Source organism: Tiliqua scincoides, chromosome 9, assembly GCF_035046505.1.
Source record: "Tiliqua scincoides isolate rTilSci1 chromosome 9, rTilSci1.hap2, whole genome shotgun sequence".
Classification (NCBI taxonomy): Eukaryota; Metazoa; Chordata; class Lepidosauria; order Squamata; family Scincidae; genus Tiliqua; species Tiliqua scincoides.
This window is the reverse complement of record NC_089829.1, coordinates 24062367-24075900: the sequence shown is the minus strand read 5'-3', so window position 1 is coordinate 24075900 and position 13534 is coordinate 24062367. Positions and strand designations below refer to the sequence as shown.

At 54.0% G+C, this 13534-nt stretch overlaps 1 protein-coding gene across 1 annotated transcript in view; it reads left to right on the top strand.

Moving 5' to 3' along the window:
* ZFPM1 (zinc finger protein, FOG family member 1) overlaps window positions 1–7010 on the top strand; it is a 105192-nt gene extending 98182 nt beyond the window's left edge. Inside the window, exons 6-10 of the mRNA XM_066637713.1 lie at window positions 164–376; window positions 490–714; window positions 1284–1379; window positions 2021–2179; window positions 2981–7010. Coding sequence (XP_066493810.1) covers window positions 164–376; window positions 490–714; window positions 1284–1379; window positions 2021–2179; window positions 2981–5265 — 2978 coding nt within the window. The 3' untranslated portion in view covers window positions 5266–7010. The remainder of the gene's footprint in view (window positions 1–163; window positions 377–489; window positions 715–1283; window positions 1380–2020; window positions 2180–2980) is intronic.
* The last annotated feature ends 6524 nt before the right edge of the window (window positions 7011–13534 follow it).

The window sequence follows — 13534 nt, the reverse complement described above, 5'->3', positions numbered from 1 at the left end:
TATGAACCTCCCCCAAACTCCTGCAGCATACCTGCAGACCATTCACAGCCCACCAATGCGCTGTGGCAAAAGTTGTTGAGCAAGATGGACTTCTGCTGTCTCCAAAGAAAGCGCCTTCCTGCATTCGTTCTACTTCTCTTTGCTTGTTCTGCTTTTCCCCTAGATGACTCTGTCTGGTGCAAAACCACCAAAGCCTTATTGGAAGGAGAAACCTTGAGCACTTTCATCATGGCTGAGCCAATGGGCATCCCTAACCACACGGTCAAGTCTGAGCCCGGGGATCCAGCTTGCCCTGCCTCAGTGCTGCCCTCCGAAATCCAGCTTCTGCCACAGCAAGCAGGCATGGCAGCCATCTTGGCCACAGCTGTTGTGAATAGTAAGTGCGTGGCCTGTGACTAATCCTGGCATTGCTCGTAGGTTAGGGTGTAGGGAGGGAGGTATCGAGTGCTCTCCTTTTTACGTTCTCTGTCTCCCTCTCTTTCCTTTCAGAGGATGTCTTTCCCTGCAAGGACTGTGGCATCTGGTATCGGAGTGAGCGCAACTTGCAGGCTCACCTCATGTACTACTGTGCCAGCCGCCAGAACGCTACCTCACCTGCGGTGGATGAGAAGCTCAAGGAGGCCTACCCCAACGAGAGGATCTGCCCCTTCCCGCAGTGCAAGAAAAGCTGCCCCAGTGCTAGCTCCCTGGAAATCCACATGCGCAGCCACAGTGGTACGGCCGTGGCAAGTGGTGCTGCAGGAAGGGGGTGCCAGGGAATGGCTCCAACTGCACAAACGCAGATGGACCGGTGCTCGGCCTTTGCCGGTTTGTTAGTGAGAGGGGATTGCAGCTCCAGGGCCAAGCAAGTGCTTTGCCTAAGGAGGGTCCTCAGCATCTCCAAAGGAGGCTGGAAAAGATCCTTCTGTCTGAAACCCTGGAGAGCCCCTGCCAGGCAGTGTTGGCCTAGACGGATTACTGGTGTTGGAGCTAGACGGATTACTGGGCTGACTCCGTATAAGGCAGGCACATGTGATGCAGAGCTTCTGTACTGCAAAGTCAGCCAGAGAAGGTCCTGGGTTGAGGCCTCCAGCAAGCAGTGCCAGCTCAGCTGCATGACGGGCCATTAGGAGCAGCACTTGGGGTTGCGGGTCCCACAGCATCCCCTGCAGTGCAGCAGAGGGTCCTGGAATGTGCCGCTGAAATCATGCGCCGCACTTGGAAGAATGAGAGCATTGGGTGGGACCCAGCCTTCTCCTGCCACCTTCTCAGGCTGCTGCCTCTGCCTCTGGCTTCTCTTTCAGGAGAGAGGCCATTTGTCTGCCTCATTTGCCTATCCGCCTTCACCACGAAAGCCAACTGTGAGCGTCACCTGAAGGTCCACACAGACACCCTGAATGGTAAGCCTTGCCCCAGTCATGCAGCGTGCTTTTGTAGCAGGATTTTAACCAAAGCAGTGTTAGGACCCCAGAAGCAATGTGGTCCCTGCCCCAAGGGGCCTACAGTCTGCCATAGACACTAGGTCAGTTCTTCTGCCTGCTGGCAGTGGTGGAGCTTCGTATGGCTGGGATGGGAAGGGACTGGGGGTGGTGCCACAGGGCAGGGGTGGGGCTGAAGAAGGAGGAGGGGCCCAGATTCCAGTGTGGTGGGCCAGGACAGCAGCAGGGCCGGGAGAAATGAGTGTGGTGGTCTCTCTGGGTGGGGAAAAGTCAGGGTGCTGCTAGATACTGTTGATGATGTAGGGGGAAAGCAGAGTGGTCTTCTTCCTCATAGGGAAGTCTTCTTCCTCATGGTGCACCACCATGGGTTTACTGTGCCCCCCTACTAATGTGCAGTTCTTGGGCTTGGATATCCTCCTTGTGCTTGCCACTTATCAGCATTCCCCATCCCAACTTGGGCTGCAGCTCCGTGGAAAAGTCAGCCCTGCAGTTGGGATCCCTGATTCAGCCCTCCGGTCTTCTCAGGGTGCAGGACTAAGTAAGACCCTGCAGACTAGCCTCAAGGAGTGACTTGCTTCTTGCTCTCTTCCCTCTGCCTGCAGGCGTTTGCCACAGCTGCGGCTTCATCTCCACCACCCGGGACATCCTCTACAGCCACCTGGTCACCAACCACATGATTTGCCAGCCTGGCTCCAAGGGGGAGGTCTACTCACCAGGTGCCGCCATCCCTGCTGCTCCTCCCGCTAGACCCCTCACCCCAGGTGAGCCTGGCACAATGTGGGGGGGGGGAGGAAGCAGCTCTGCCGCACGGCTGTTGGGAAGACAGTACCTTGCAGAGCCCTGCTGAGGCTCTGGATTAATTTGGGGGCTGTAGCTGCAGACTCAGGTCCTTTCAGTGCACACAAATCACTAGCAAGGGGGCAAGCACCACCTGTCAGGCTTAGGATCTAAACCACAGTCCAACATGATTTCTCTTCACACTGGGGCAATTGCTCAGTTTCTTCTGACTTGAATTGGACCTCACATGGAATCATAGAGTTGGAGGGAGCCTGCAAGATCCTTGAGTCCATCCCCTCTCAAGACATGCAGTCTACAACACCAGCATCCCCAACAGATGGCTTTCAGCCTCTGCTGAAAAACCTCCAGCAGCAGAGAGTAGGCCACCTTCCGAGGCAGGTGGTGCCCCTGCCACAGTTCTTACCATCAGGAACTACTTCTTAATATTTAATAGACATCAGCTTTGTTCTAGTTTGAACCCAGTTGCCCAGTCCTACCCTCTGGGGCAATCAAGAATAAATCTGCTCCATCTTACACAGAACAGCCCCTCAGATATATGTACAGTGGACCCTCCTTATGTGCTTGGCATCCATGGATTTCAGTGCAAGTGGAAGCCAAGCCCATGGCTGGAGGACCTCCCAGACCCAACCAGAAGGCACTTCAGATCCCCAGCTGTGCACTGGTCCCCCACCTCCAGGCTGGGCAACTTCCTGAGTGTGTGTTTGGGTGCTCCTTCTGCAAGTTGCTCATTCTGTGCCACCTCCTCCTTCTCCTTCCCCCTGCAGGTGTGAGTACACCAGGCCCGGCCCCTACCTTCAAGTGCAGCTTCTGTGGCTACGTGGCAGACAGCTTGCTCAGCCTCCAGCAACACGTGGTCCTTCACAGCACTGCAGCGACTGGAGGCCAAGGCCTTGAAGCCAAAACCACCCAGAGCCAGCCAGACACCCCTGCCAAGCCGTCCCAGCAGGGAGCAAAGGGGCCCCAAGTGGAGGAGGTGGAGAACGGTTCCCCTCCCCAAGAAGGCAGCTCCTCAGTCATTGTGGCAGATGGGGCACCATCACTACGGATCAAGGAGGAGCCTGTTGATGAGGGGGAGGCCTCCAAGGGAATCTCCTCACCAGGGGCTGCTGCCCGCCCAGAGTTGGAGACAGATGCCTCCTCCCAGGTGTCCTCTCCACACAGCCTGCACTCTGTGAAGGTGAAGTCTGAGATCGCCAGCCCCACTCCAGGCTCCAGCCCAGTGCCCAGTGAGCCAGGATCTGGCACGTCAGGAGGGACCATCTTCCTGCCCCAGTACGTGTTTGGCCACGAGGCCACGGTGGTGCCCCAGGCCTCGGAAATCTTGGCCAAGATGTCTGAACTGGTGCACAGCCGCCTGAAGCAGGGCCACGGAGGAGTGCCCCCCACTCTGTTCCCAGGCACTCCAGTGCCCAAGGGCGCCACATGCTTTGAGTGCGAGATCACCTTCAACAACATCAACAATTATTACGTCCACAAGCGCCTGTACTGCTCCAGCCGTCGCGTGGCAGAGGAGAGTCCCCCTGGCCCTCGCAAGCTGAAAGCAGCTCCGTCAGCTGCCCCCAAGGGACCTTCTACCCCTGGAGTCCTCGTCTCTCCTCAGCCACCTGGAGAAAGCCCAGCGGTGCAGGAGGGGGACCCTGGGAGAGACACCCTTCCACCTGTTCCTGAGATCAAGCAAGAGATCAAGGTGGAGGAGGGTGGGGCTAAAGCAAGCCCCTCCCCTGAAGCCGATGGGGCGGGGCGCATCAGCGAGGACAGCCAGAGCCCTGGGGGCAGCTCTGTGGAGGAGCCAGACGAAGACCCCAGCCGGACCGTTTGCGAGGCCTGCAGCATCCGCTTCAGTCGCCACGAGACATACATGGTGCACAAGCGCTACTACTGTGCCTCCCGCCACGACCCGCCATTGCGCCGGTCTGGTGCAGCGGCCAAAGTGCCCTTCCTGCCACAGCCCATTCGAACCCGCAAGCGGCGCAAGCTCTACGAGATCCACGGCACCACCAGCCAGCTCAGCAGCACCCCTGACCTTCCACGCCCTGTGATGCCCGCCATGGTCCCGGCTCTCATTTCCATGGTCAAAGCTGCCCCCTCACCCAGCTCAAGCCCTGATGCCGAGGGCCCCATTGACCTGAGCAAGAAGCCGCGCCTTCACGGCGGGGAGGTCCTCCCAGCCTCGCTGTTGCCCCTGGCGGACTACCATGAGTGCACAGCCTGCCGCATCAGCTTCCACAGCCTGGACAGCTACCTGGCCCACAAGAAGTACTACTGCCCAGCCACGCCACTGCAGCCCAGCACATTAGAGCAGCTGCAGAAGATCAAGGGGGCGGTGCCAGCGCTCCTGAAGTCACAGGGCAGCCCTGGCAGACTGGAGGAGGAGCACGAAGGGGGTGCTGTCAAAGTGGAGAAGGTGGTGCCCTCCCTGAGCCCCGTAGCTCCACCAGCCGCCACCTTTCCTGGCCTGGACTCGCATCCACAGCGCTACCTGGATGCCAAAGCCCTCCATCTCCCAGGGGCGAAGGTGCCGCTGGCGGGGTGCCCCTACTGCCCCCCAAACGGGTCTGTCAAGGGAGACTTGGTGGAGCACTTCCGCAGTGCCCATGGCCTTTTTGTGGCCCAGACTGTGGCCAGCACCACCTTGATAGAGGCTACTCGGACGCTGGCTGAGAGCAGCCTGCTCCCCCCACTGCCCACTGCCTCCCCGCCACAGCCGCTCCCCAGGCTCTGCAAAGACAGCTTCAATGGCAAGGAGCCGCCTGTCCCTTCGGTGTCCAATGGGAGCCCTCACCCTACAATTTCCCCACAGCCCCTCCTCCCCATCTCCCCCTCTACCCCCCTGGCTATCTCTCCCCTGCCTGAGGTGCCCCCCAACACCCCTCCAAGGTATACGGACAAAAGCGTGCAGACCCCACCTGGCAAAGGCCCCCCCACCCCAGTTGCCAACGGCAACCACCGGTACTGCCGCCTCTGCAACATCAAATTCAGCAGCCTCTCAACCTTCATTGCGCACAAGAAGTATTATTGCTCCTCGCATGCAGCGGAACATGTCAAGTAAGGCCTGGCCTGCACCCAGGTGGCACTCAACAGCCCCTTGCCAGTCCTGGCTGCCAGGCTGGGGGGCGACAGGCCGAGATGGACTCCTCTGCCACCACGAGCTCTCCGTGGCCCCAGCCCAAAATGGCGGCAGGGGGTTGGTTTGCACTGGGGGTGTGCAGGCTGCGGAAACTGGCTCTCCCTTGGTTGCTAGTGAGGCCCAAGAGGGTGGCGACCAAGCTGCATGCAGAGCTGGGGACATGTTGGCTGTCCTGGAGATCTAGATGGCATTGGAGGGAAGCTCCTCTTCCCCTTGCAAAGCTTTCGTCCAAGCACAGAGGCATTGCAAGTAGCACGTGCACAGGGACCCTGGCTGGAATTCAGAGCTCACTTTCCCCATGTCAAGAGATGCAGGGCAGTCCTTGTACTGGTCTTGAACATAATTTACCTGGTCCCTTGTGCAACCAGGAGCCCCAATGGCTCAGGGGATTGAGAGCAGCTCAGCAGCTGCAGAGCAAGTGGCCTCAGACAAAGCTCCTTCCTTTCCCCTTGTCAAGGCTTCTTTTATACAGAGAAGTTTCTTTTATTCTTTTCCATACTCCCTTCCTCTCAGCATCTGCTGATTTCCCCATGAGCCAAATGTTGCCGCTGTAGGTGAAAGAGGCCTCCCATTTCCAGGGAAAACCTGAACCTGGCTTGAGATCTGTCTAGGTCCACAGTTGGTTACTTGAGCTTTCATTTTAAGCAGGTCTTGCTCACAGTAGCTTTTCGGGAGGCAGCAAGTTAACAGTGAAGTGTACACTCAGATGTACCACTGTGTATGCTCAGGTACCACTGTTGTCACTTAAAAATGCAGTCCTGGGGTCACCAAATAGCTCCAATGAAACCTTGCTACTGTCTAGCTGTCAGCGTCCTGACGCTTTCCATGGGGCAGACCTCCAGGGGCTAAGCCCGTCTGTGTCCTGTAGTCTGGGGAGGGTCACATATCTCACCTCGTGATGGAACGAACTCTACTTCTACCATGGGTAGCAGAGATACTGCCACTTCCAGAGGTTGCAAGAGGTAAGGGACTCCTGCAGCTGCCTGCCTAGGAAGCAAATGGGGAAGCTGTACAGGCTGCCAATAGTGCCCAGCAGGCAGCAAATGAACCTTGGACGGTGGCAAAAATGGCTGTGTGCAGATCTGCCTGCTGTCCAGGAAGGACTCAAGGTCCAGAGGCTGCCGTTTGGCACAGCAGTTTCTGTGAACATAAGCACTTGGCGGGGCTTTGCAAGGGGTGAGCACCTGGCAGGAGGCCAGGAGACTGAAGTTTATGGACTAGGCAGGATGCAGCTTGTCACCCAGCCACACAAGCCCCCAAATTCTTGGCTGTTCCCCTCCCAGGTGGGGGAGGAGGATTTCCTATAAGCACTCATTCCTTGCCATCTCAAGATGGATGTTTTGAAGGCTCCTGTGAATTCTTGAGGCAGGGCCTGGGTCAAAGACCCCCTTGCGCTAGGAGGAGTGGGGAGTGGGAGCAAGGGGGTAGGTTTTCCTTGCCTTTTTGTCCCCTTTCTGAAGAGCTAGCTGGGGAAGGGCACAGGGTAGCAGGTCTGCCTTTGGCTGTGCACCTCTCCCGTTCCCTCTCCAAATAGTTGTCCGGTGGGTTGATGTAGAATTGATGTGGACTGGAACCGAAATGCAAACAAGTCAGCACTGAAGAGAAGGGGTGCCTCTCCCCTTGGCAATCGTGTGTATAAGTGTGTACAGAAATAAATGTCTACCAGATCTGTGCCTCTGGCTCATCTTTGCCTGTGTGAACTCTGGCTGCAAGTGTCAGAGGTGGGGCCCTTGATTCATGAGTTTGATGACCTGGCTGGGGGTGAACGGATGTAGCTGTACTGGTCTGTCCAGGGATTACGTCAGTCCTTGACAACTGTGCTCCATATCTGGTTGGCTTCTGACTGTAGGCTGAAGTGTGCAGTCTACTGGTACATGACTGAGTAGTTTGTAATATGTGGGCTGGAGTACCTGACTCCCCACAGTTTAACAACAGCAAGTAAAATTGCAAGAAAGAAGGAATTCTCTGCCATGGCTGGCCTTGAACGTATTGCTTCTCTCACAGACTCAGTATTGCTTACCTATAAAATGGGGGCATTCGTAGGTAGCCTTGGTCTAGGTCTGCATGTGTGTTGTAGTCACTCAGATGCAGAGTCAGGCTTGCATACGCATCTCATTGTACAGTGCAGAGAACCACCCCAAAGGGCCCTGCTTCTCACCAGTTTGGTGGGCCTCCAGGGTCTTAATCAAAAACGAAGCAGGGTCCCGTGAACCTGACGCAGGTGCATCTCTAATATAGGGGGTTTCCCAGACCCTAAAGCCCTGGTCACTAGAGTTCATATGCATGACACTGCCAGGCAATCCCACAAACCAATGAGCAGCAAGCAGAAGAAACCTGCAGCTAAGATTTAGCAGCTTGATGAGCTGAAGGCTTCTGCATCTTTTGCTGGGGGTGCGGGGGGGGGGCTAGAATTACAGTATGCAAATTCAAGCTAGTGAAATTAGATGTGGAAAGAGTTGAAATGTTCTTAGATGCTGAGAACCCTCTTTTGTTGCTGAGCCTACAGAATCAACCGCTCCACCTGTTGCTGACTCCCATTCAGAGGCAAGCCATAGTATGTTGCTTGCTGCATCTCCTGTGTTTTGTGACTCTGGCCACAGGATGGCGCCAAAGCACCAGTCATGTCATCAAACTGTTGCTACCAGAGAGCAAGCTCTTCCCAGGGGCTTCCTTGACACTGTAGCGGTCTTGCACTTGCGCTGACATGGCTGCTGGTTTGTGATTCCATGCCAAATGTCATCCTGCAGGACTTTGTCTGCATTGGAGCTCAGATCCAGAACCTGTCCAGGGCTCAGTCCCTAGAATATATGAAGTACGAATGAAAGTACAGAGCACCTGTGGGTATGTACAAAATAACTCTCCATCCCACTGGATGCCCACACATCTAAGGTTTTGCCATATCAGAGTTTCTAGTTTCCAGGCAGGGTTGATTTCTGCAGCATTTCAGTCTTTTGGCATTAAGGACTGCAACTCTGGCATTGTAAGCAGGACTTGGCTCCTGCCCCGAGTGCTTGGTCCATCTTAGGATTGGTACCTGGGATGGCTCCTGGATCATAATATTTCATGTTAAAAGGTGAGCGGGGGCATGTTTCTCCTTGGGCACAGTTGTGCTCCAGGAGCATCTCACTTTTCAAACCCTGGACCCTCCACTAACTCATAGTTAAGCAGAATCACCACTGCTGTCACAAGCCAATACACAGCCCCTTTGTGCAGAAAAATCCCAGGGTGAAAATGAATGAAAAGAGGATTTCTGTTCTGCCAGGTTTCCCTGGAGTGAAATCATCATCAGCATTGCAAAGGAAAGCCTTTTGGAAGGGGGACGACGACTTCACAGTCAGGGTATCACAACCCAAAATGCTTCATATCTGGGCACCTGCTCTCCAATGGCAAGAAGACCTGCTGTGGCTAATCTGAGTGACTGCTTTTAATTTTTGGTTATTTTACTTTGAGGCCCTGACTCCCACCCATTGAAAACCAAGGCAGTAGCCGGGGGCGGGGGTGGCACCGTAAGTATTACAAGTGCTGTAATGCGCCATGTAAGCGGCCCTTCCCATTCACCATCAGAGCCACTGGGGCAGCTACAGGCGCTTGCCTTGGCAGTGCAGGAGACCATGGAGGAGCAGCCTGTCCCGAAGGAATATGTTGTTGCTGTATCTCTAGAAGGGACTTCCTAGCTGCCATTTGGGGCAAGTGATAGGTTGAGTTGGCCCACTGGTTGAGAATCTGACCTGAATACACTCAAGACAGAAAACTCAGTTGCAGGTGAAGAAGTGGAGACTCTGCCTGTGAGAAAAGAGGAAGGGGCTTCAGGTGGGATGAGCAGAGCACAAAACCCAGTATATTGTGTCTTCCCAAGCTTACTTCCTCTGCATAATTCAGCCACATCTGCCAAGTTCTGGGAATCCTCCCCACCCATCAAACCTCCATGTGTCACGCTAGCAATACAGGCAGGCAAGGCAATCTTTTAATAGTAGATCTTATAATAACAGCATTCACTCAGAGTCTATTCCAAACTGCATGCAGAAAAGGAGAGAATTTGAAGCTGTGCCAGACACTGACAGCTATCTTGGGGTGGGGGAGGGAGGCAGCGGGTGCATTTCTCTTATCCCCATTTTCTACTGCTTGCAAGTTCTGGATGGATGTCCACCTGTCAGGGATGCTGTAGCAGTTGCAGGGGCTTGGACTAGATGACCTCCAGATGACGCCTTCCAACGCCAACATTCTATTATCCTAATCTTAATTGCTTTTTCATTTGGCCATTTGCCAAGCAACTCTTGCCTAGTTTGCGAGCCAAAAAGCTGCACATGTAGCCCCAGAAAGCCCAATGAAGGGGCAGGGTGGCGGGGTAGTCTTGGCTCACCAAAAGTAGAACCAGGATGCAGGTCTCTTGTTATCTGGTGTGCTCCCTGGGGCATTTGGTGGGCCGCTGTGAGATACAGGAAGCTGGACTAGATGGGCCTATGGCCTGATCCAGTGGGGCTGTTCTTATGTTCTTAACTACAATTCCCAGAATGCCTTGCAGGTCTTCTTGTTATCTGGTGTGCTCCCTGGGGCATTTGGTGGGCCGCTGTGAGATACAGGAAGCTGGACTAGATGGGCCTATGGCCTGATCCAGTGGGGCTGTTCTTATGTTCTTAACTACAATTCCCAGAATGCCTTGCAGGTCTCTTGTTATCTGGTGTGCTCCCTGGGGCATTTGGTGGGCCGCTGTGAGATACAGGAAGCTGGACTAGATGGGCCTATGGCCTGATCCAGTGGGGCTGTTCTTATGTTCTTAACTACAATTCCCAGAATGCCTTGCAGGTCTTCTTGTTATCTGGTGTGCTCCCTGGGGCATTTGGTGGGCCGCTGTGAGATACAGGAAGCTGAACTAGATGGGCCTGTGGCCTGATCCAGTGGGGCTGTTCTTATGTTCTTAGAAGGCATTGTAGAGCCCCCTGGTCTTTCTATGAGTTTTGTCTCTTGCAAGTACAGACTGAAAAGGATGGCAAACTCTCTGGTGGGGGAGGGCACATCCCTCTCTGGTCTTCCCAGGAGTCCGAGAGGGGCCTAAGACAGGTTTGCAATTAAAAAAAAAAAATAGCTGCCACGCACAGGCAGCCCAATTACCTGCTTGTGGTAAATTCACATCCGAGTGTGACTAATGATGATGAGCCAGCCTGCCAGCTGGTGGAGGTGAGGACTTTAACAGGCTGTCCACAGTCCCACCTCCAAGGACCCTTCATTGCTGATCACTCGGGGGAGATGCCAACTCATGTCATGATAACTGGGAAAGTTGGAGGAGGGGGGAGGAGAGAAGAGATCATTGGTATTTTGCCCAGGGCAACTCAGTGGACCAATGGGACCCCAAGGAAAGCTCTCCGTGGGCCCACAAAGCACCAGCTGTTCCAAAGCACACACAGTTCAGGCACCAGAAGGGCAAAGTCCATTTACAGAACTTGTTTATAGATCTGCTGTCCTATGAGCACAAAAAGAGTCTGCCTGAATGTTCATTGAGCCTGCTAGTGTCCAGCTTCTCATATTCCAAGATCCTCACAAGCAGAACAGGAAGGTAGTGGCCCTCCCTGTTGTCCTGTCTGCAGCAGTAGACTGCCCCGAGGTAGAGGCAGTCAGAGGTAAACTGCCCCTACCCTTAGAGGTTCACTAAGGCCATCACAAGTTGTTCATCTCTCTAGCTCTGCTTAGAGCCACAGAGTTGGAAGGTGCCTAATAGGTCATCCAGTCTAATCCCCTACCTGTAGCAGGGAATCCTCCTAGAGCATCTCCAGTAGGTGCTTGTGAAGTCTTTGCTTGAAGATCTCCAATGTGGGAGAGGCCACCACCTCCCTCCGCAATCTGTTCCACTGCCGAACCACCCTTTCCAACAGGAATTTTTCCCTGATGTCCAACCGGAAACTCTTCTCTTGCAGCTTGTACCCTTTAGTTAGTCCACCCTGAACAAAAATATGCACAAAGAATCTGAATCAGGCCACGGATCCAACTAGCCCAGCTTCCCAGAGGATTTCATTGCATGTCTACAAACAGAAGCGGGAGGCCGTAGCCCTCCCTGCTCCACTGTTGCTCCCCAGCAGCTGGTGTTTGGGGGCACACTGTCTCTGGAGGTTCTGGACAGATCCTTTGGTGAAGCACCACCTCGCACCACCAGTCCTTTGCAATGACAATGACATTTGTCATTTGCAATGCAATGACAAATGACAGTGAACACCACAGGGTTGCTGTTCACTGCCAAGAATGCCTGTGGACCCCTTGGCTTGTGAAATGCCCTGCAAATGCTCTATTAGAGTGTTTTTGGTGCTCTCCAGTGTGTGGTATTCCCTCCTCCTTTTCCAGCCATCTAAGTGAGGGGGAAGTGGTGGCTGGCACAGGGACTCAGGTGGAGAAGCAGTTGGCAGTGACAAATGGTGAAAGAGCCAGGCTGCAGCCGGGGCGCAGAGAAAGGCAGTGGCAGCAGGAGGCCATGCTGAGTCGGCTCAGCTGTGACCAGTATAATTGTGCGCCATTTCACTCTTTCTGCTCCAGAGGCTCTGGAAAGTGTCGCTGCCAGGCAGGAGTCTCGTTGAATCACCTGCAGCTCTTGAGCATTTATTTCTTCTTTGTGCGCCATAAAAGGCTTTGTGACCAGCTTCTGCTGAAAAGCAGTATATAAATATTGGCAATCATTACCGTTATCTCAGGGCGCACATGTAGGAATGCTAAAAGCAAGCTAGTGGCCGCCCTTAACACCCATTTAACTGCTCTGTCTTACTGACAATCTAGATGCTTCAAACAAAGTGGTGGTTTTCCTGCAGCTTATAGGTGCTGCACAAGATTCTTTATTCAAGCACAGGATCAGTGGGCTGGAGCTATTCCAGATTAATGTGAGGTTGAAGGTGTGCTATTGCATACGTGAGAATTCAGTGGGGTTCCCTGATGGTGCTACCCGTCTTTGAGGTAGTTCTCCAGTCCCATGTCATGCAGGGATAAACTTCAATGGTGTTCTTCTAAGGTGCATGCCCTCAAATGTCTGTGGGCAGAAAAGGGAATGGAAATCAACCTGTGATTATTAAAATTCCCTCATTCAGGTCTATGACTAATGCTGGAGCTGGGTTGACCCCACCCACCCCACCTCAACGGCCACTGCTGCCACCGAGCCCTGGGACATCAGGAATTGGTCATGTGGGACTCCCAAAGCCTGTGGATTCCCAGATAGGGCCCCAATCTGGATGAATTCTGGCCACAGCCCTATCTATGATACTGCCCACATTTGGACCACAGTTATGGTTGACCTGTCTCAAAAAGGATGTCTTGGAGCCCAAGAAGGTGCAGAAGTGGGCAACAACAGCTGATCCAGGGTTGGAGTTTCTTAAGAGGATCAGCTAAAGCCCTGGAGAAACAAGAAGAAGAGATTTGCAATGCAATAAAGAAACAAGGTGAGATTTGGGGGGGGGGGAGAGACAACAAGGCAAAGTCATTTCAAGAGTTCCTACTCCCCACATACATGACTAAAGGAAGTTGATGATGGGGGGGGGGGGCTGGGGAGAGTAAGATTTGAATCTTCTTGAACACCCTGCCTGCAGTCTTAATGACTGCTACAAGAGTTGGCTTTCAAAATCTTCAAAGTGCTTCTCAGCTATCTTTACAACCACCCTAGAAGGTGTGCAACAGCAGAGATGGAGTATTGAAAGCAAAGGCTTTTGCCTAGAGGCAGGAGTTCATAACCCCGGTGAGATCTGAAGTCCACACTGCCACCAAGGGGCGCTGTGAAGATATGCAAGGGCTTTTTTCTCTCCTCCCCAGAGCAGCTGACCCTCTCCAAAGGCAGTGCTGAATTTTCTCAGTGCTTCATGGAAAGGGAGCAAACTGGCCCTTACCAGTCGCTCTTCCTCAGTACTTGCAGGGAGGGGAAGACAGCTTGCCTAGTTGCTGCTGTCTGGACTGCAGCTAGCCTCCAGCTTCAGTGGCAAGCATGCATTTGGGAAGGGTGGCATTCGAGGCCCACCCAGGCATTCTGTTGGTCAGGCCATAGGCCAGCCATTTTCAACCTCTGTCACATGGCACACTGGTGTGCCAGGAATGGTCTGCAGGTGTGGGCTGCAGGAGTTTGGGGGAGGGTCATTAATTAGTAGGGCCACTGGGGGATGTGAGCCCCCTGCTGGCAGTACAGTGTGCCTTGTCAATTGTCAAAAGACTCATGGTGTGCTTTGACAATTTT